The 23,781-nt window shown below is 40.5% G+C and overlaps 1 protein-coding gene across 1 annotated transcript in view; it reads right to left on the bottom strand.

Annotated features, from left to right (window-relative positions):
- The window catches only part of b4galnt4a (beta-1,4-N-acetyl-galactosaminyl transferase 4a), a 209,051-nt gene that overhangs the window by 61,345 nt on the left and 123,925 nt on the right, over nucleotides 1-23,781 (bottom strand). Inside the window, exon 7 of the mRNA XM_034085301.1 lies at nucleotides 12,696-12,763. Coding sequence (XP_033941192.1) covers nucleotides 12,696-12,763 — 68 coding nt within the window. The remainder of the gene's footprint in view (nucleotides 1-12,695; nucleotides 12,764-23,781) is intronic.

Genomic DNA, 23,781 nt, shown 5'->3' with positions numbered 1-23,781 from the left:
ATCACTCATAGAAACAGATGGAGGCCTGAGGGAAGAAAGTGGGGCAGAGGAGTCATTGCTGCTCGCTGGCAAACACGTTCATTCTAATTCAACAGCTACTGTACAGCGCATCAACCAATTACCTCGAGTGGAGAGATGTTGACGTTACAGTCGCTATTCACACTCTAACAAAATTAGGAAGAAGTGTCAAATGCATAGGGAAACATACACTCACAATATATACATATGAGACAGTGCAGGTGCAATATCCAGCGTCAATGATCAGTATTCCTTTGACACTTTGAACACAAGTGCTATACTTCCCTCTCTCTTAATGCTTGAGTCTCCACGCCAGCTAATAGCCAGCAGTGCTTAAATGATTCAATTATAGATACTGAGAGATCCCATAGTGAAATAACTGGTCATTCTCCACTAGCGTTCCCTTCTTGTTGCTGGGAAAAGAGTGGTTAACTCTCTCCCTCCAACTATTATCGGCCTTTGGAGGTTTTCTGTTAAATCATGTGTATGGAAAACAAATGAAAGCAATTGCAGTGAATTAAAAGTATGAATGAAAAAGAAAAAATAATGTTAAGAGAAGAAAGAAAGGCGTATAAAAGTAAGAACGAACACACAAACTCTCACACGCAGAAAAGGACAAACACACATCAACACCTAAATGTCCGTGGAGGATCGGGCGTAAATGTCATTTCCAGCCATTTGTGAACTGAAAGCTGCTCCTTCAAAATGCCAGCGGTGGCAGCCCAGATAACCTTGGAATTCACTCATCCCTTCCCTCCTCGTCACGCAGCTGTCAAAGGTCAGCAGCAGCCATTTTTTATTTTAATCATTACACCTGAAGGTGAACAACCAAGCTCACAAGTTGGACGGTCATCCACATAAGCACATGTGGATTAATTGTAGACACAGAAATGACTTAATTGACAAAAAAAAAGTAATCTCTGACCTTATTCTGGCCATACTGAGGAGATGAAGCTAGAGATAATTTGTCTTAAATATCCTTCAAACGATATTCCTTTTTATCTCCAACTTACTGTCAATCATATCCCGGTCTGAGCTGTTTCAAAGGTTCTAAAATACTTGACATCATGCGGTGAAAGACTTGGCTCAGTACGCGACTCACAGTTTAAAGAATTTGAGCAAATGTCAATCTCCCCGGTGTTGTCTATAGAGCCCGAGGCTCAGGTAGCTGTGCCTGTGCGGAGGCAGTGTTGTCAGGGTTACCCGAGTTCCTCATCCGGCTGCCTCACTGTCACTCATCAGGATGTTGTGACAGCAGCTATCAGGCACTGCCAAACATCACTTCGCAGGTGTGAGCAGAGGTGGAGACAAAGAGTTAGACAGAAAGGGACACTTTCAACTGTGTGCCATCAAAAGGGAGACGCGTTTTCGTACTTTGTACTTTGATCCAGTCTAGCTTGAATGTTTTAAAGCTTTATTTTGAAAGTATGTTGTCTCACTATTTATTTTAGAAGTGTATTTCTTTCCTTCTTAAACGGTTCATTGTTTAGACAATTTATCAAAGCAGAATCAAAAATGGTGCCTACACATTACAATATTTAATATTTAGTGACATAAACCGTAACCAGCAAATAGAAAAGGCCCATTTCTTTATAGCTTAGCTTTCTAAAAATAATTAGACAAGGGACTGTCAAAATTATCACTGTAATCAAGAATAACTCATCCCAAACAAGTCACTGGGGCTATAAACAGTTGTAGATACATTTCAGTGATGAGATGAGTCACAAAAGAGTGTTATGCCGAAGCTGAAGGATATAATCTGACAAATGCTCTCCATCCTCAAGTTTTATTTAGCAAACTTCAGAATTAGAACACACACACACACTATTGTGAGTCATTACCTCCAGGTGGCCACAGCCAGGTGGTGTTAATGGCGGCCCGATCTCCCCAACACGTGTACTGATCCTATCTTCCCGTCCATCCCATCTATTTAAATTGCCACCCATGATAGACATTCACACATCACGGCAACAGGAAGGCCACACCCCACTGATGGAGCATCATTTCTGTCACTTCTTGAACAGCATGTGTCTCAGATGAGTTCACTGCAGCATATGCCCACCTAACCCTCTGCTACTTCTCGTACCCTTTCACCGTTTCACATTCCCTCCCCAAATGTATATGCATATGGTGGCAGAGGGATACAAAGTTAAATATAAACCATCAAAAGTCAGTAGGGTACAGTGGGAAAGAGAGAATGAGGGCCTGATGGGTAAAATGTAGCATTATTTAGATGAAGTAAGTGCACCTGAAAGCCGTAGTTGCCGTCATCCATGACGCATAGTGAGCACAGAGGGACTGCCAACTGGAGGGTGATTTTATGTGTGTGTGTGTGTGTGTGTGTGTGTGTGTGTGTGTGTGTGTGTGTGTGTGTGTGTGTGTGTGTGTGTGTGTGTGTGTGTGGGGGGGGTTGGTTTCAGTAGCCTTTGAAAATATCATGTAAGTCCAGTGAACCCCTCAACAAGAATATCCTTTATTCCCTGACAATATGATTCCTCCCTGCAGCAGCCATTACTCACTGTTCACTCAGCTCTACTGCGGCCATTGTACAGCTCCAATGGACCGAGACGTATAAGTAACCACCAACCACAGAGCGAGTAAAACGAGAGAAAGTAACTAAAAAACAACCTTGCCAAAGTGGGAGTGTCTGTTGTGTTTCCAGGGTCGGCGTCATGGGGGGTCATTCGCGGGCCATGCCCCCCCAAATGAGTCACTGTGCCCCCCCAACGCAGGGCAGGCAAGCCTAGCCACTTTGCCGGGTTTTTTTTTAATCATAGGCTATAGGCTAAGTGAAAACGTTTCCACTAAAAGTTTTTTGTGTGAAATACATCAGAAATAAAGAATACAAATACACAGCCTGAGGTGTGCTCACTGCTGCTCTCTGATTGGTGTGTTGCTTGACCAATGACCCCCGACCTATGCCCCGACCTTTGTTTTGTTATCATTACGTGGCTGTGTGTTTAGATGAAAGCCCAGTGGCGATCTGTTCATCTGTTACACTGATTATACAGCAACGCCATCGAAAATAATATGATATACAGTACAGTACAAGTACTTCTGGGTCTCTGTGTTTCATTCAAGCTCGGCTCTGTGTGTGTGGCACGAGCGCATTTTGTGAGTGCTCGAGCGGTAATGTGGAATGTTGTTGTTAGCATCTGGTTAGCTCGCTATGCTAACGGATATAAAGAGCTGTTTCTACACCAAGGTGGAGGAGAGTCCTCTTCTGTCAGACTGAGAGGATCGTATAACCTCAGCTCAGTGAGGTAAGGACTCTCTCAGTGTTTAGATAGTTAACTTTAGTGTAAGTTATCTCAGTGGGTCTCAAACGGTTTGGTCACCATTTATGTAAACAAGTATTTGCGAGGAACATACCTTTATATGATCATTATAGTTATTAAAAAATAAGAGAAAAAAAGGTATGAAATACTATAGGACAGTAACACAAGAATACAGTTTAAAAGGGGAGTGATTAGTAAAATATCCATAAAGAAAAAGTAAATCTGTGTACAGTTCTGTTTCATATGGGTGTTGAGAGATGTAGGCTATCCATAGATCTTTTCATTTTGCTCTCAAAGTGCACCAGATTGATGCATTTAAATTCAATATTTAAAAGAAAATCTTCCCGGGGGAGCATGCCCCCAGACCCTCCTAGAGGAGGTGAGGTCCACCCCCAGCTAAAACATGTTTTTATATGGTGGCCTATTTCCATATGTTTCTGTTTTGGTGGTTGTGCCACAACCGTGCATGTCTGCACAGGTCATAGGTGCGCTATACACTACACCCCTGCAATGTGTGTGAAAGACAATAGACTTTACAGCATGTTTTATTTTTATTGAAGTTGCGTTGGTGTTTGTGTGTTGGTTGTTGATGGCAGTGTGTGCCCCCCCCCGTGGTAAATGATTGCCCCCCCATTCGATTTGTTCTAGAGCCGACCCTGTGTGTTTCACTCCTCTGTTCAATTACGTGTCTGCTCTCCGTTTGGTTATGCTCAGCTCAGCACCATTTAACTCCATTCTTCCGTGCTCCATTTACACTTTAGCTACCATTTATTCCTGTTCTGGGCTCAATATTATAATAACTAGGAAAAGTAGCATATACTGTAAAAGCTTTTTGAAAACTGCAGCTTTGTGTTAGAATAGAGTCTGTTACTAGACTCAAATGGCCTTGAACTTATTCTTTAATAACAAATTGCTCTAGCATCACGCTGCCAGGGGCAAACTGTAGCATTGTGTATGATGAATAATAATGTTCACAATGGCTTTCCATCTGCGAAATTGAGCGTAATATTCTCGAAACACGAAATGAGTTTGCTTCAATTATTACTTTATTTTATCTGGTTTACAAATGTTTTAAATTACCAGGTGATGAAATGCGTCTCATTATTATTGCTGTAAAAATTATATCTTGTTATGTTCTGCACTAATAATGTACTCATTTCCATTCCATCCCATCTCATTTTGAAGAATACCTTTTTAAGAATGCATGGCTATTAATCCGGCTGCACACACAATGTGCCACGCACAGGAGCCTATCAGCTTGGCTATAAACAGATGGAGTGCAGCAGTGTGTGAGGGATGGGTGTCGCGCAGTGCGGCAGAGGGAACATTTGGAGGATGACAAATACTCTGCCTTCGCTGTGCAGAGTTTCAAAAAAGTCATCGGATGCATAATGGAATTTTAAATGTCATGGTATTCAACGTGCACATTAAAGACATGGACATGTACTTGCTTGCGTGTCAAAAGATGAATGTCTCACGCAGGCCCACACACTCAAAAACCTCCAAGTAAATGTTGCGTTATTCTCTTAATCTATATTTTAATGAAATAAACATGTGACTTTAGTCGAGCTCTTTCCATCCGTAAAATCACACAATATTTCAAGACGTTTAATATCTGGCACCGATATTTCACAACCTGATGGTTGATTAATGATTCACTTTACACAAGAGTGGAGAATATTCAAATTATTTGAAGGTAGCGAGCAACAATTGGTGTTTTATGTAGGTTGATAACTATGCCTGTTTTTATGATCTCAGTGGGGTGGGCAGGACACAGTAGACACATGTTCAACAGCTCTCCTTAAGTGGGCAATTGTATTATTGTCACCGTGACTTAAGTGTAGGCAACTATCCGGCAGTTTCTACAAAGACACAGATTGCAGACACATCCACACATACTCACACGGATAAAATAAAAACAGAGTGACGGGTCACAAAATCATCAATGTATCAGACAAATTTCCAGTGGCTGAGAAAGTTCTCAAAACTTTTCAACCATCAGCAAAAGCAGCAAAAGTGTAGAATACAACTGTTACTAAAGTTAAACTTTTCAAATGTTACTTAGCTTAGATAAATATTACATAGCTTTTGCATCAAAGAATACAATACTAAAAGTTTGTTTTGTTAACAGATTACCGATGCTTTAATCTGTACTTCACTTTATAGTAAAAGGTAGTAAAGGTGAGCCTTACTTTAGCTACTTTATATGCTGCCATAAAGCTTGTAAATTTCGCCCAGTGGATACAAAATACTTGTCTCATCTAAACCTATGATAATACATGATCTGCATTGATTTGTTGATTATTCTTTGCAGTATTAATTTAAATCTACAAAGTAACTAGTGACTTATTTATCAAATAAATGTTGTGGGGTAAGACGTACAGTATTAGACACTGAAGTATAGTTGAGTAGAAAATAGAGTTGAGGAAATAAGCAGACTACAAGTACCTCATAACCATCTATTTGAGTGAATGTACTTTCAGCACACATTTCTGCTCTGAATAGTGTTTTTAAATGTTACACACACGCAGTCTTTTTAATGTTCCACCTTCTGCCTTGATGGTTGGCTACTCTGTTGTTGTTGTTCTTGTTGTTGTTGTTGTTGTTGTGATGTTATTGTTGGAGAACGCAAGACACTTGTGAGACAGAAGGAGAAAATAGAAACACTTTCAGCTGCCGCCTCCTCTCTATTCTTCTTCTACCTAATCTTTTGTCAACTCTCTTCTCCCCTGAAGTCTGGTATGCCTTCTGTGCTAACCAGGCTTATCCTATGCACAGACACATACAAATACTTGCCAACAGGTCCTGGGGCGGCGGGCCTCATTTATAAAGCCTTGCGTAGGATTCACATGGGAAGGTTGCTTACGTAGGACAAAGCAAATAAATACGTTTTTCCGATTCATAAAACACTGCGTACCGGCGCAGAACTTGCGTACGGCACATCCTACGCCGGGTTCCCTTTATAAATCACAATCAACTCGAAATGCGGCGCAGCTTTGGCGGACTTCCCGTCACGCCCATATTTGCCTATAAATAGTCAAATAAACGCCCCGTATTAATATTCATTTTGACTGACTGACACCCCCTTGCTGAGAAACTGTAAGAAATGATCGGGGGATCCCTCCGGAGTGGAGTCATGAATTCTTTTTTTGTAATTGGTGGTTTGTGTTCCAGCTGTCGATCAGCAACTATATTTCCATAATCCACCAGTTAGAGGAAATACAACTAATGTGTTATATTAGCTGTACAATTTACCACATATGGTGTTCTTAGTTTCCATACCTCCTGTGTTTTACGAGCGACTTAAATCAAGTATTGGTGTGAACGGCATAAAACATGATTAAACATGATAGTATATAAAACCATGCTCGTATCTACAACCTATAGAAAAGCAAAACGGCGTCAGTTTAAAGTAATTCTGTCCTCCTGCTTACCGCATCATTTATGAGAATACATTTCTTAACAAGAGAACATAATCGAGGGGTGATCAATAACATTTCCGTGGGCTATTCATTTATTTCTCCATGTCGTGTTTTTGAGTGCACTGAGGAGTCTCAAACAGGCGTTTGTTTAATCATTTTAAGATTGGCTTTAATTCTTCATATATGATGAATGAGATGTAACATTTTATTTATGGTATTATTTCCACATATTTCTCTCCATTCTTCCTTCTGCCAACGGTGCAGTTTCTCGTCTCACCCGTTTTTGTGCTTAGTGCGTACGCATGGGTTTGTGTGGAGGACCGCACATTTTCCCGTCAAGTTTGTTTTTTATAAATCGCAAACATTGCGTAGAAACTGGCGTACGCCATCTTTTGTGCATACGCACCGTTATAAATGAGGCCCCTGGCCTGCATTCAGTCCCTTATGGCATTTATGAATGTTAAATCATCATAATCTGTTGTAAGTGTGTGTGTACCAATTTCTACCATTCGAAGTGAAGCAGAATGTTCAATATGACTGTTTTTAAAAGAGCATTTAACATTATTGCATTCTTAACCATGTGACAGTCGCAGATTGATCTCAGTGTTTCTTATAAACTGTAGGGGCAGGGGAAAGGGTTAAGGCATGTAGTTTAGATTCAAATGAAATGAGAATCTATGATGCATGTGTATTATCCTCGCAACTACAGTCGTTAAAATGTCCACTTTAATGTAAGGTTTGAGGGTGTGGTTCTGCAAGCCTCATTTGCATATTCACCTGTCGCGGCGCGCCCAGAGGCTTTTTAGTGGGCACGTCAACAGGATGCCATAGGTGGTTCTCACGGGAGGAGGAAGCCTGTGTGTGGTGAATGCGGGTATTCAGCGGGATAGTTACGTTTTCTCAGCATGTGTATATATGTAAAAATGCAATGGGGAAGTAACTGAAAGTAACCGTATGTGGATATTGCATCGACCGACCTGGAAGCACGTCTCCTTGGAGAGGACGCGCACAGAGAGAGAGAGAGATTCTCTCCAACACAGGGTGAGATCGCTCCTTTGTGCCACGCAGGACCTCGTGTTTCTTTTTTGTGTGGAATATAGCCTGAAAAGGCCTACAAACATTTCTGTTTTTGCCGCCGACGGGCGCAGGAGCAACAGTTTTTTTCTCAATGAACAATAGCCTGGATTAGGCAGTAAAGACACTTTTTGTGTATCCCAGAGCGGACCGTTTTGTTTTGTTTGTGTTGTGTGGCTGGAAAACTGTCAATATAATGGATCCATGCATGAAATCTGTCTCTGTTTATTTTGTTTAAGGAGCAGATTATCCGCTTATTATTTCTGTTTACCTTTATAATCTTATTTCATTCAAGAACCCCTTGTGCGTTTAATTAACACAACTAGTTTAGATAGTTGATCGTTACAGATGGTGGCCAGTATGGGGAATGAAATGTGATTAAAAATCTGATATTATTTAAAGAGAACATTTTTGGAGATTTTGAAACTGCCAATTGGCATATTTTTGTTTACTGAGACACTAAGCCTATGTGTTGAATTGTATTGATTGGATGAGAAGAGAAAAACGTGTTCTGTACTTGTGTAAAATAACCATAGTCAGGCAATGGCCTCTGAAGAAAATGTACAACAGAATATGGAAGCACAATTAGAAGAGAATGAGTCTGAAGAAGGTAGTATAGCACAGGAGAACAGTGGGCAACACCATGAGAATAGAGGTGATGCATGGATAACAAGAAGAAGATCTATTACTGATGTTACCTCTTTGATTGGTTCTCTTTATATATCTGATGCAGAGCAGGAGGAAAGTGTAGGAGATTGGGATAATACATCTTACCATGCATATCCTGCTCTTGCATCTTTCTCCACAGACTTGGGAACAGTTATAGAGAGAGTTAACTCCCTTGAGGCTGATTTTAGAGATTCAGTTAATAGTGCGCTAAACCGAGAAGATAGCATCAGAGGCCTCGTGAATGAGAATGTTGAAGCACTGGAGCATCATGTTATGTCAACTTTGAAAAACTTTGAAGAGAAACTGGTGGACTGTTTACAAAGGCGTGATGAAAAATGGAAGGCAGAAATCAAAAGGCTGAAGCGCGCTAGCCTCCCTGCTGTCCATAGGCCCTTTGTCAGTGCTGGTGCTAGTTTTCAGACGTCTTATGGTCGCACCACTCCAGCTCAAACACCTCTCATTAGTGCCTCTCACACCCATGCTCCTTCTCTTGGTACTGACACTCAGGTGTCGGGTCCTCATATTAGGTATCCCACTCCTACTCATTCAGTTCCCTCTGCTGGGGTTTCTGTCGGCCGAGCAGAGATTGCCAGAAGAGAACCTGATACTATTGATGCTGCGCTACACGGCAGGACATCATTCACTGACCTACTTCCGCTGGGACAACCACCAGGAGTCATTGACAACATAAACCCCATCACACCTGTAGGAGCAGTATACCGCCATCCAAGCAGTACGCCGGTGGTGTATTCAAAGCCTGTCATTCATATGGAGTTCCCCTCGTTCGGTGGTTCCAGGGAGGTTGGAGAGGTTTTGAACTTTGTGGATCGCTGTGAAACATTCTTTGAAGTTAGGCCATTAACAGATGCAGAGCTAATAGGGGCTTTATCTGGGGTTCTTAAGGGGCCAGCGCATAGTTGGTGGTGTGTAGCAAAAAGCACAGTACACAACTGGCCAGAATTCAAAGAAGCTTTTCATGCAGCTTTCCTACCTCCTGATTACCTCATGGAAGTGGAGGAGAAGTTGAGGGATATGGTGCAGGTACCCGAACAGTGTTTGAGGGATTTTGCCTATGATTACCGAGCCCTTTGTCTACGATGGAAACCCGATATCACCGAGGCGGAGTTGGTGAGGAAAATACTCAACAACTGTAATCCCAGAATAGCTGGTTGTCTTCGGGGCACTGTCAGAACCGTGGACCAACTGGTGTCAATTGGCACATTAGTGGAAAAAGATTGCACAGCTGCAAAAGAATATTGGGGGAAAGTGGATCAACAAAAAGCAAAAGAGAAATTGAACAAAAGACCCCAGGAAAAATGGAGCGCTAAGAAACCTGCTGATGTAGTGACCATAGTGCAGAGAGGGAAAAGAAATCCAGTAAGTCTCCTACATGTCCCCGTAGAGGTGAGAGGAATGCAGTGTAAAGCTGTTTTTGACACTGCATGTACATACTCCCTCATGCGACACAGCCAATGGCTGGATGTAGTCCGTAAAGGAGAGCAACTGAAGCCCAGTGAGAACCAAAGCTTTGCTTTGGCTGATGGGAAGACATGCCATGGAGCCTTAGGAAAGGTACAGCTACTCTACGGCTGGCATGACATGATGTGGTCGCTAGAAACATACATCATCGATGACAACAACCTGGCATTCCCCATCATTCTAGGCTTGGACTTCCTTACCAAGACCTCAACCATTATCAACCTGGGAGACCGAACATATGGAGTAAAGGGGCCAAGGGATTATGTGTTCTATTCAGTTAAAATGTCCACTTTAATGTAAGGTTTGAGGGTGTGGTTCTGCAAGCCTCATTTGCATATTCACCTGTCGCGGCGCGCCCAGAGGCTTTTTAGTGGGCACGTCAACAGGATGCCATAGGTGGTTCTCACGGGAGGAGGAAGCCAGTGTGTGGTGAATGCGGGTATTCAGCGGGATAGTTACGGTTTCTGTATATATGTAAAAATGCAATGGGGAAGTAACTGAAAGTAACCGTATGTGGATATTGCATCGACCGACCTGGAAGCACGTCTCCTTGGAGAGGACGCGCACAGAGAGAGAGAGATTCTCTCCAACACAGGGTGAGATCGCTCCTTTGTGCCACGCAGGACCTCGTGTTTCTTTTTTGTGTGGAATATAGCCTGAAAAGGCCTACAAACATTTCTGTTTTTGCCGCCGACGGGCGCAGGAGCAACAGTTTTTTTCTCAATGAATAATAGCCTGGATTAGGCAGTAAGACACTTTTTGTGTATCCCAGAGCGGACTGTTTAGTTTTGTTTGTGTTGTGTGGCTGGAAAACTGTCAATATAATGGATCATGCATGAAATCTGTCTCTGTTTATTTTGTTTAAGGAGCAGATTATCTGCTTATTATTTCTGTTTACCTTTATAATCTTATTTCATTCAAGAACCCCTTGTGCGTTTAATTAACACAACTAGTTTAGATAGTTGATCGTTACAACCAGTTGAGTTACGATGACACCTTGACACATGATGAGACATTGGAGCGATGCGTTGACTCAAATTAAATGCAATATCAAATTAGCATGGCAATCAAAGAAAAATAATATATAACATTCTATAAGACACATTAATTGAATGTCTTCCATCTCATTTGCCTTACATAGATTGAACATGTGGTCTTTCTTGCATGATGAGGGCACCACTGTGTTAATGTAACACGACTACATGACCGTCTTGAAAAGGCATCAGTGGGCAGGATACCAATGCCTTTTTCTTTTTTGAATTTCGCAGTAGGGAACACTATTAATTATGATTTAATTTGATGCAGTTCTTTTCATTTTGCATAATGAGTGGAGATGTTGATTATAACTCAAAGCTTCTGTTAAAACATGTAGCACATGTGGTAATGGGATGTGAAGGACCAGGGCAATGTTTAATGTTAACTTGGACTTGATGTTGGTCCCTAAATCACTCTTATATTCCACATAGCTGATATAGCTGATATGTATCACTCATTCATTAAGTTATTAGTGCCACTCTGATCAGCTTTTGATTCTAGAGCACCAAGTGCACACTTACTTAATTCAGAATAACAAAATTGCCCCTCCTTTGATTTTGATATTGCACAAGTCCATGTAGTGATTTCTCAGCCCTATGGTTTTGCTTTGAAAATGAATAATTCTTGCAATAACTTCCACTTCATACAAAATCAGTATTTGGCTTTTGTTTTATACAAAGTAATTGTAGATAATGCAGTGAACAGCTCATTGACTGCCAGTATGAATTTGTCTTGACAATATCACCAAGCCACAGGAAGCTATTTTGACCATTTGTATTTTCCATCAATTGTAAAAATAATAGTAAGTAAAAGTCAGAGTAAAAGTAACTTTGAATCCAACCCACACAGCTTTCAGCTTTTGAAACAAAGGCATAGCTGTAAACACTCATTCAACATTAACAAAACACATTTTGTTCTTTTTCTTCCTTGTGTTTATCTTACAGCTTGTACCGTCTTGAAGTGCTAACATTTTCTAAACCTACCCTACAGTGTGTGTGTGCCTGAGTGTGTGTGTGAATAATGTAAGCCAGCACTCTACATCTTCATCCAATCAGACCAATGCGGGAACCCAGATGAACAGGAGCACTGCTTCTTAGAATCTCTTCTTTTGCAGCATAATCATATACATGTAACAATGACTGCAGAAACAAACTGAGTGCAGATCATTACTAATATTTAATATTAAAGGATGCTTTCATGCTAGCAGTTCCGAGCAATTAGGGAGAGAGATGTGTTGAATCTGAGAGGAGACGAAAGGGTAATACATTCTCCTCTTACATTTAGAGAGCGAGAGGTCTTTCAACTGGGATGATCCTCCACATTCTCGACACCTAATGAGAACACTCTACTGTGGCTATGTTAATTCATACATACGTGAACGTGCACAGATACACACAGAAGTGACACTCCACCTGGTTTCTAGTGTCCAGTGAACACTCGAGCCATCCATTTCCTTCTGCATGTGAGCCGTAAAAGCCCTCTGAGGCAATTATGTTATAAAAAGAGGCTGTGGTGTGGTGAACTGACTCTACAGGGAGTGTGATCGGTACCAACTGCCACTTAACACTTGGAGAGACACTTTACAAGAACAGTTGTGGTGGTGTGTATTTGTCAAGATCACTGTTGGCTGTTAACGGGGCTTTGTTTTGGTCTCTGTACTGGATTTAGAGTGAATGAAGTGAGCTGTTTGCAAATGTGTGCGGCTGTCACAGGTACTTACTGCACAGACTTGGAGGACTGGGACCTGAACTTGCTGAACTCGCCTGGAGCGGTCCACTCTGTACCGAGCTGCAACACACAAGAAAAGAGACACAGATCAGAGAGGGTGTGAGAGAAAGAGAGGGGGACATGAGCAGCATAGGAAATGTTCAGGCACAGTGTGAAACAGTATGAAAAAATTCATCTTAGAAATCAACTTTGTGAGAGGGTCCTGTGTGTCTGTTTTCCCTGACTAAGAATAAACTGCATTTCATGAGTTATTGTGAGAAACAAAGCAATTCTATGTCAAAACGGACTTTTAGCCACCCCCCCCCCCCCCCCCCCCCCCCCCCCATATAGCCTAAATGGAATGATCCTTTGTTTCATAATTACATTTTCCCACCATTATGATGATTTGACTGTAAGATTGGCAATTCAATCAAGCTCCATAGATCCAATTGTCGAATAAAAGTGACTGATACATTCCCTGGTTATGAAAGCACACTAAATTAAGCGTAACAGGAAAACAAGACAAAAGACCCAGAGGCAACAGGTAGAGTCAACGAGAAGGCTAAACAGAGACATGAGCTAAAAGCTGCAAAAAGAGAGCAATTTGGATCCATTCCATGCCAATACTGGGTCTAAGAAGCCGGCTCATCCTGACTCCCGGGGCTCTGGTTTAAGCCCTGTGGTAGAATCAGTACCCATTCATTTTCTCAGCAAGCCAACGCACTAATTATGGCCCCTGCTGCGGCTGATCCATAATGAAGGAGCAGGCTAAGATCATAGCGGGCTTTCCTTTAATTGTTTGCGCTGGACACGCTTCTGGGTTTGAATCCTGGTCAGAACACATTGTGCTGCGCTGTGTCAACACATCACAAGAGCCTTTCAGCTTGTAAATGGCTGCTGATCCTCACTCTGGGTATACTCTGTGCAGCAACACACACACTAACTCCCACCTACAAGATAATCACACACCCACACATTTGAAATTGCAATTATACAATGGCAGCTCTGATCACATTTGCTGGCATGAGAAGAAAACCTAAAAAGAAAAAAAAAGGGCACTAATGTCTGGCCAAAAGCACCAGGCCCCTGGCAGTGCTGAAGCCTCTGAGAGACTCTGTGAAGCAGTTGGCTGGAGAGGAGGAGGACACAATGTGCGATACTGTGCCTTCACTCAGTCTGAAGCCTGCAGCATGCTGCTCTCGTAGTACATTTCCACACCAACAATTTCCTCACAGATTCCTCCTCTGGCACAGGAAGTGTGGTACAAGTTATATCACTGGGAGTTAACATTGTAATGGAAAGTGTCTAAGTAGTAGATTAAGCTCACCCAGCTACATCTAACTTGCTCAAGCTGCGTCTCAATAATACTTTTGCTTAGTACACTGTCATGTCGTAAAAACTGTTCAATTTCGATCGTGAGGCTTTGTCTCAAATCACACACAGCTGCTGTGCCCTCAGAATGACGATCAACGCTGTTAGCTATGGCTAAGTTAGCGGTACAAATCATTACTAAGCACTTTGAGCACCAGGAAAAGCGCTATATAAATGTTATTATTATTACACACTGCTCAATTAACCCAATAACAGTGGCTTATTTTTTAAATTAGTATAGTGGTACACTCATTAAAGGATATGAAAAAAACACATGCATAACTTATTTTTATAGAGTGTTGTGTTCACCGGAGCAACCACAGTGTCCAGCGTTCCTCTCTCTTTTGGACCTCTTTTTTTTAAGATTGCACCATCAAGGTTCTGTACGGAAAGTGCCCTGCATTTAGCCAAATTACACATTGGGACCCACCTTTTGCCCTTAAAATAGCATAATAGCAAGTACGAAAGTACACAAATTGACACACATCATAAGTTTACATTTAAAATGAAAGCTCTTCTTTCATATCAATACACAATGTGATTATATTGTAGAATAGGGTGGAGAACACTTATAAATGATGTGAGGCTGCTATGGTCTGGGGTGGGTTTTATATCAGCACTGATGGTTGTTAAATGTCATAATTAATGGTTTGTGGTTAACAGCTTTCATTAAAGAGCACTCCACCTGTATCATGTTACTGTAATTATTGGATATAAAATACATTTGGCTGTTTTATGTAGGTCACGTCACCTCAAGCCCCAACCCTTAAGCAAGTTTGTGTCGAACTGTCGATGTTGAAGAATCGGAGGGATGAAACCCTCTTTAATGTCACACATGCAGAGCACACAGCACACAGTGAAATGTGGCCTCTGCCAAATGTAACCCATCCTAGTACTAGGAGCAGTGGGCAGCTATTGTACAGCGCCCGGGGAGCAATGGGAGTGGGGGGGTGTCCGATGCCTTGCTCAAGGGCACCATGGCAGGCCAGGAGGTGAACTGGGACCTCTCCGTGTAGCGGACTTGAACCGGCGACCCATACGGCTCCCAGTCCAAGCCCCTATTGACTGAGCCACTGCCGATGTTGAAGTTTTATTATGCTTATTATGTTTCTGTAACATATATACTGCATGTCTTTCCATCCTGGGAGAGGGGTCCCTCCTCTGATGCTCTACCATGGTGGTCCTGGGGTTTATTCTGGGGATTTCTTTCATTGTATGCTGTAAGGGGTTTGTTATATACTGTACACATTTGAATGCACCTGAGATAAATGTGTAATGCGTGATATCTGTCAATATTAATAACATTTGATTGCTTGATTGATTGAATGCTATTGGAGCCATAATGTGTCTCAGCCTTGATGCTGCTGTACTAACGTTTAGTTTGTAATTACTGCCTCATTTGGCTTTTAGAAACACGTGTATCTGCTTATTAATACACCAACGCTGAGCCCATTCTGACTACATGAACAAAATGAAAGTCGGAACTCATTTAACTTACCTAGACTGCTTTTAAAGTGTTCTTTATGTTTTGTTCAGCTCATACTGACTTACAAAAGGGAAGACTGCAGAAAGTAGTGCAGTAGAATCTCATTTAAGCTCGTCTCCCTCAGAACAACCATCATTAAAATACAATCTTTGTCAATGCAAAGTACTGTTGGTTTCTTTAGAGACGCAGGGAATCTTTAGTGAAAGATAAATAACTTTGACAAATCAGAGCCGAATGAAATTGCAGAACTTAAAAAACCTTCACAGCAGAGGAAAGTGAAAGAAAAAAGAAGCTTTGACTTATAACTTTTACACTGAATATAAATGGGAAACTTGCGAGACAATAGTGTTGACAATGTCTCTGTACTCACATGTTTATATTCTCCCTTTCCGTGAATTGTTTTCTCTGGAAAGGGCGCTGTTGTTTAGATGAAAAAGAGAGTGATCACAGCACACCGAGCTGCAAACATATTCATCTAGGCAAGACATGTTATCTAGTGTTGACTCTTTTTTTCCAATAAAAAAATAAAAAAATGTGTGCAGGCAAAACAACATGATCATTTCATTTGTTTACAAAGCAAATGAAAATTCAGAAGGGAAAAGTATTTTCAGCGGCAGAAAACTGAAAGGATCTCACCTCATTGTAAGAGTTAACATGAATGTTGGATATTGATTAAGAAAATTATGCTTTTAGAAAGTGAAATTCAAGAGGACAAAGACTTTCAATGTATGCCTGAAGCAAGACCCTTTTCACATCAAAAACATTTATAATTGTTATAAAAATTCATCTTGAATGCACAATTTGTGCAAATGTTTGTGATTTATACTATGCCTTTTATCCAAAGCAGAGTACAGCATATTGTGTTTTAAAGGTTTCAAATTCATCGCCGAGCTCATGAACATTTCATTTATTCCGATCCATTTCCTTTTGAATCTGTCAGCCATTCAAACAATCTCCTTCCACAGGGTTTTAGATGCTCCAGATTCTTTAAGAAAAGCTGGAAATTGGAGGGTTTTAAAATATTTACAGTAGGCTCCCACAAAGGAGGAAAATATTAGTGCAAGTCCTGTAGCAAAGTACGAGAGTGTATCTATGTTCTTCCTTGTCAGATGGTAAATCAGCTGTACACAAACAATGGCAGGGTCAAAGCCATTGTTACAAGGATAAAATACGTGCAGTGCCTCAGCTTTCTCATGAAGGAGTAGTACACGTGTACATGCAGACATGAGAAACACACACACACATGTAAACACACACACAGGATTTCCTACAGTACGATGAGTCATTGCTTATTGAGAGCACCAGAGGAGGCGGGAGGTAAATCAGTAGGCAAGCAGCCAGGGAGACATAAGGGGCAACGCGCACACTTCCTCATATCACATGTTTAAAAACTCCCCCTCACTGACATATTGTCTTATTTTGTTTCTACTTTAGTAGTCTCCGCAGAGAAATAAGGCAGGGAACTTTGGGACCACATTTCTCAAACTTAAAGCAGCAACCCAGACAAACAGCAACCTTGCTCTAACTTCACCTCTCTTTCACACAGATACAGGCTGTGCGAGCCTCACCCACGAATGTACTTCTGGAAAACTAATTTTGGATGGCACTGGCCCTGAAACACTGAAGAATGAAGCACAGTACAGGGTCAAGAAATATAAGAGATATGAGTGTGTTATGGAGCTACAGTATGCGGACATTACTTCTCTCTCTATCAATTCCTTTTCTTCTTAACTCTTTTTTTTTCTCTCCATAAGAATAGAGGTAATAGAGAAACAGCCGACCTGTGATATAACTTCAGAGCGCTTTTTCTAAGTTCAGTTTTTCTCAACTGAGCTTAAATTGCAAAGTGCTGTGTGAGGGTGAAGATTGAATAGGGTTTTGGGTTGCATTCATAGAGGCAGAAAACACAATAACAGGAAACCTGACATTTGGAGAAATCTTTGCCAGAAGAATAGAAGCATTCTTTGAATTGGAATAATGGGCACTTTCCATTTAGCTGTGTCCGGGCCATGACCCTGGAATTGTTTATAATGTCTCCCAAACAGACCAATTATTTATGTCTTGAAGTACTGATTTCTTCAGTGAGAAATGTATGATTTAATCTCGAAAGCCTCATTTGGTATGAGGTAGGGCAGTAATTCCACATTTCAACTTTAAGAAACAGTAGAAAAATGTAATATAATAAAGTAATTGCACATATTTTAACTTCAGAAGCTAGGATAAAAACCACTAGGATGATCCTTGATATATATGTTGAATGATATAATTATATAAAACATGACTAATTAAAATAAACATGAACAACCACTGCCTTTCACTCATCATTCTTTTATCTATTTTCAAATACACATGTTGAAATGTGATGGGAGGAGAAACACACGTGTAACTAATAATATTAATGCCTGCGTGCCATCTGGTGTTCTAGTTTTAAGGCCCTGTGCATTCTGGCTGATTGTGAACGTTCATACAGATAAATGGAACAGAGTCATCATTACAACATTATTCCATCTGTGTGCTTTGTGCTATGGAAAGTCCGAATGTCTGCTCTGAATATGACTATTGACCCTGTAATTTAGTTATGACTAAGAGGAACTCTGATAAATCAACACTTGCACATTTAAACTGATTGAAATAGTTAGGAGAAAATATATTAAATGATACAAATCCTGTAGTAAGCATGCATGCATTTTTGGTGTAGAAAAACATACTGACTTTAACACTGAGTACAGAAAACAGAAACTGCTGTTGCTATCCTAACTGCATCTAAATTGTAATAACATCAAAACAGGTGGACTTTAAGCATCGTCAACAACACTCTTTGTTTTGATTATCTCATTCAGCAGAAATACGTGGTTATTTCAAAGAGTCTCATGTTTACATCGTTCATGAAATGCGGTTCAAGGTGTTTTTCTCTCCCTAAGGCAGTCACTGGTTTCTATTCATGTTAGTCAGGCATACAATCAACCTGCAGATACTTCAAACGGGCTCGAAGTCTGGTAATCCATCAAAATTATCCTCATGTCTGTTTGTATTGTTGTTAAAGTTACATTATCAATGGATGGGTTTACAGCTGTAAGAGTAGTTTGAATCAAACGGCATACACTAACATAATGGCAACATTAATAAAAGCAGACAGTCATGCTGCTCGCTGTGATGGATTGCCCATCTAAAGCAGTTTTACATTTTTATCTCTGTGGCGTCCACACACAGTTTTTGTTGATGTCTTTTCAAATAGATGATTAGATGGGTGGTGGTTTGAAGCTTTTACTTGGAACTCCAGCCAAGAGTGAAACTCATTATACGCTATGGTTTTCCAATCCAAAATGTCCTATTTGTTACTTTGAACAGATGTTTGTTCCTGGCAATGAAACCAATTTTTTTTAACATCAGACATTATTATGTGTTATAGTAGGTAAAGCACAAGCATTACTTTTTGCCTGAGTGCTGAGAAAGTTTGGTTGGGTTGGTGGGGAGAGATTCTTTTTGGTTCATCTGTTTTCAACATGGCGGAAGGTCACAACATTGTAAACAGTTCTATACAGTACTAATACAGCACTGCCTAGTTTGACGGTTTAATCATAAGTTGTGATATACGCTTGTATTTCGTCTGTTTTCATTCAGGCACGTTGGAATCTTCAAATGCCATCAGGAGCAATGGTCATCGCCTTAATGTTAAGTATATTCAATTAATGTTGAATTGTAATGTTGTTGAAGCTATCAATAACTCTATTGACTGAGAATCTGAGTTTTCAGCGGCACAATCTGTTGTTCTTCCTGCCAAGCACACTTATCTCATGTGGCAGGGATGTGGTTGGAGGAAAGAAAGACCGACAGGCTTATTCAGCTTGGGTTTTTAGTGCCAGCCTCTAGGGAAGGTGCGCATGATGCTACTCAAAATATTTAATTGACTACATTAACCTTTACAATGATTGGAGATCCACATAAAAGGTGTCATATATTTTCCATTTAATAATAGCATGCATGTTACTCGTGACAGTTTTGTCTGTTTGAGAATGAACAGCTCCTGTTGCTCTATTGTTTCATATTGTTGACAGTTCCCTGACCCAGTTTCCTGCACATCTCTTTCTTTTTTATATCTGCTTATAGTAACAAATAAATAGGTATATCACATTTGACAATATACACCAGTGCCGAGCATGTCTGCAAAAACAGATAAACATGAGCACTATAAACACTACTACTAGCCCAATTGTCCCTGATCTGGGGCAACAGTAACTTTACACCTGGTAAGAAATATATGGGCTTGGAGATCTATTGGATACAAATATTTGTATGTCTTTCCGAGATTTGCAATGGAAATATGACATTCAGACTAAAAACCTACAGTATTCAAGTTCCTGCAGATCAGATGCAAGACGCAACAATCCTTAACCATGCCTACTCTCACCTCTATGGAAGAAATGATGATAAACCATCACTCCAAGAGAGGCCTCATTTCTCGTTTCTTTGGAATTATATTGGATGGTTCTCAGGGTTCCTCAGAAAATAAAAGAGGACCTAAATAGTGCAATTTTGATTGATGAATGTCAGAAGGCATGTCTGGAGGCTCAAACACAATCCATAAACACCCATTTTAAAATAATCCAATTTAAGACATGAGCACTACGGCGGTGCATGATCACACGCACACAGTTGCACACACATGCTCGGTGCTACTAATAAGTCTCTCTTGATATCTGGTCTGTGGGAAGCTCTGCGGGAGCTGTCGGACATTCTGATTGAAAGAAAATCTCATTCCAGATTAGCTGTGAGCAATGAAATATGATTAATGCCACGGCAGGACTATGGGTGATCCTCACTCATATTAAGTACATTTGTATGCGCACAGATAATGTTCCAGCAGGACTGAGGAGAATGTTCTTATTAGAAACCCACTTATTACTGACTCTGACCAGAGCGAGTGGCTACGTGTAAAGGGCTGATCAGAGGAACCTCGATGTTGGTCTTTATTAGTCTGTGTGCGGTTGTGTGTGTTTGAGAGTAACTGCATGAGATTTAAAGGCCCTGGATAGAGATTTTTGTCTATGTTTATGCATGTGTGTTTATGTATATATGTGTGTGAGAAAGACAGAAATGAACCTCTGCAGATGATATCATCACTTCATTTCCTGCTGGGCATTAGCTGATATTAATCATATCCGGTACATCATTCTCAGACTTTAGCCACAAAATGGGTCTCCACGGAAACACCACGGACACGCTTCAACTTCTTCTTCCCATCACAGTAAAATGACTCCGAGAAGCACATCACATATAGCCAATCCACCATCTGTGACATAAAGACACTATCCTTTCACAAAACAATGTTGAATTATTTACACAAAATTATCAAGTGTGATATGATATATCAGAATATTACAACACCCCAAAGTAACAATAGATAAATTCATGAATTAGAAACAGATATGATAACCTGTATTTATGTGATTCTTATTCACAGCTACAAGTCATTAGAAGAATTTAAACAGCTTTAAAAGTAGCAAGAAAAGTTTTCTGAACTTCTTTAGAGCTAAAGGGCTTAGAAGCAGGTTTAGCAGTAATCCTCATTTCAGATAAGAAAAGCTCTGCATTACCTGCGTTGGACTTATAATTGGTGATGTGTGAGGACCTCAGTATGTACTGCATGCAAACACAGAAAGTCAATAATTGTACAAATTAAAAAAACATGTTACTTATCTATCATTCCCTTACTTGTGCAGACATCACATAATGAGGAGCGGAGCGGAGAGTTAGATTTCTATCTGTGACACACATTGCGTCTCTGAAGACAGGGGGGGGGCAGCGAGGCCTGTCTGTCAGCCGCTGGCAGGATGAGTGATCCCTGGCCACAGTACTACTCCCTTGCCATTACCAGGATGATTTTCCTCCACTGCTAAATGTCACATCAATATTCGCAGCCAGCTAATTAATCTCAGCTCTCCTGGAAATGTAGAGACATCTCACATCCGGTTTGAATACAGATACTGTACAGCTCTATAGGCAAGGCAAGGCAAGGCAAGGCAAGTTTATTTATATAGCACCTTTCAGCGCCAGGCAATTCAAGATGCTTTACAAAAATGAAAGACATTCAGACAAAGGCATTTAAAAACAAACATTAAAAGAAAAACAAAAAATGAAAGACGTTAAGAAAATGGCATTTAAAATCAGTCATTAAAAAGAAAAGCTAATAAAATAAACATTAAAAGATAAAAGTTACAGTGCAGTCTAAGATATGAATAGTTCAATTATTTCGGTTCTTGATTTTTTATTTATTCACAGAACCTCCCTTTGGAAATCCGAACATTTCCGTCCCGATTGTTCATTTAGACTGATTGTTTTCACCATGTTATGCTCGCATGACATCCACAATCGGACCCTCAGGAGGGTGTACTAGCCCCTTACTCTGCTTTGCGTTCCATAACAAAGTCTTTAAGTGTTACCTGAACACCCCGTGTTACCAAAACACTATTTTTCACCCGTCGGTGATGCGATACTTGTTCCTCAGTACAACTCACCTAAAAACTGATCGTAAACCCTGGCTACGACGGATATCCCAAATATCCTACTTTCGAGTAGTCCCTCTCATAAATGTCATGGAGAAATTAATTAAGTTTAAATGTAAAACATTAAAAGAAAAAATACATGGATAAAAGTTACAGTGCAGTCTAAGATATGAATAGTTCAATTAAAAGCAGCGACAAAAAGAAAAGTCTTCAGCCTGGATTTAAAAGTAGTCAGAGTTGCAGCGGACCTGCAGGTTTCTGGGAGTTTGTTCCAGATATTTGGACCATAATAACTGAACGCTGCTTCTCCATGTTTAGTTCTGACTCTGGGGACAGAAAGCTGACCAGTCCCTGAAGACCTGAGAGATCTGGATGGTTCATAATTTAGCAGAAGATCAGAAATGTATTTTGGGCCTAAACCATTCAGTGCTTTATAAACCAGCAGCAGTATTTTGAAATCTATTCTTTGAAACACAGGAAGCCAGTGTAAAGACTTCAGAACAGGAGTGATGTGATCCACTGTCTTAGTGTTAGTGAGGACTCGAGCAGCGGCGTTCTGAATCAGCTGCAGCTGATTTTTTAGTGAGACCTGTGAAGACACCATTGCAGTAGTCGAGTCTACTGAAGATAAAAGCATGGACAAGTTTTTCCAAATCCTGCTGTGACATTAGTCTTTTAATACTAGATATATTCTTTAGGTGATAGTAAGCTGATTTAGTAACTGTTTTAATGTGACTGTTGAAACTCAGGTCAGAGTCCATGACTACACCTAGATTTCTGGCTTTATCTGTTGTTTTGAACATTGCAGACTGAAGCTCAGCGCTAACTTTTATACGTTCTGACTTTGCTCCAAAAACCATTACCTCAGTTTTATCTTTGTTTAATTGGAGAAAGTTCTGACACATCCAGTCATTGATTTGTTCAATGCACTTACTCAGTGTTTGAATTGGAGCATAGTCTCCTGGTGAAATTGTTACGTAGATTTGTGTGTCATCTGCATAGCTATGGTAATTTATTTTGTTGTTTTTCATTATCTGAGCCAGTGGTAGCATGTAGATGTTAAAGAGAAGAGGCCCCAAGATGGAGCCTTGAGGAACCCCACATGTCCTATTTGTCAACTCAGATGTGTATGTACCTATAGAAACCAAGTTGTTTCTGTCCTTTAGGTAGGATTCAAACCAATTTAGAACTGTTTCCGAAAGTCCCACCCAGTTTTCCAGTCGGTCTAGTAATATGCTGTGGTCAACAGTGTCAAACGCAGCACTGAGATCTAATAATACTAACACTGAAGTTCTGCCACTGTCTGTGTTTAAGTGGATGTCATTAAAGACCTTTACAAGAGCAGTCTCAGTGCTGTGGTTTGGACGAAAGCCTGACTGGAACACATCGAAACAGTTATTTAAATGCAAGAAATTACTCAACTGTTGAAAAACCACTTTTTCAATGATCTTACCTAGAAATGGCAGGTTTGATATGGGCCTGTAATTGTTCATTACTGAAGCATCTAGATTTTTCTTTTTTAAGAGCGGTTTAATGACTGCAGTTTTCAGGGCATGTGGAAAAATACCTGAGTGAAGAGATTTGTTTACTATATGAAGTAGATCTGAGGCCATGCAAGGCAAAACATCTTTGAAAAATCCTGTTGGAATAATATCAAGGCAGCAGGAGGAGGATTTCAGAAGTTGCATAATGTCCTCTAGGTTTTTATCATTATTCTGATGGAATTGTGTCATGGTGCT

This window comes from Pseudochaenichthys georgianus, chromosome 6 (genome assembly GCF_902827115.2).
Source record: "Pseudochaenichthys georgianus chromosome 6, fPseGeo1.2, whole genome shotgun sequence".
NCBI lineage: Eukaryota > Metazoa > Chordata > Actinopteri > Perciformes > Channichthyidae > Pseudochaenichthys > Pseudochaenichthys georgianus.
The sequence above is the reverse complement of the archived record's forward strand: the minus strand, read 5'-3'. Positions and strand labels throughout refer to the sequence as shown.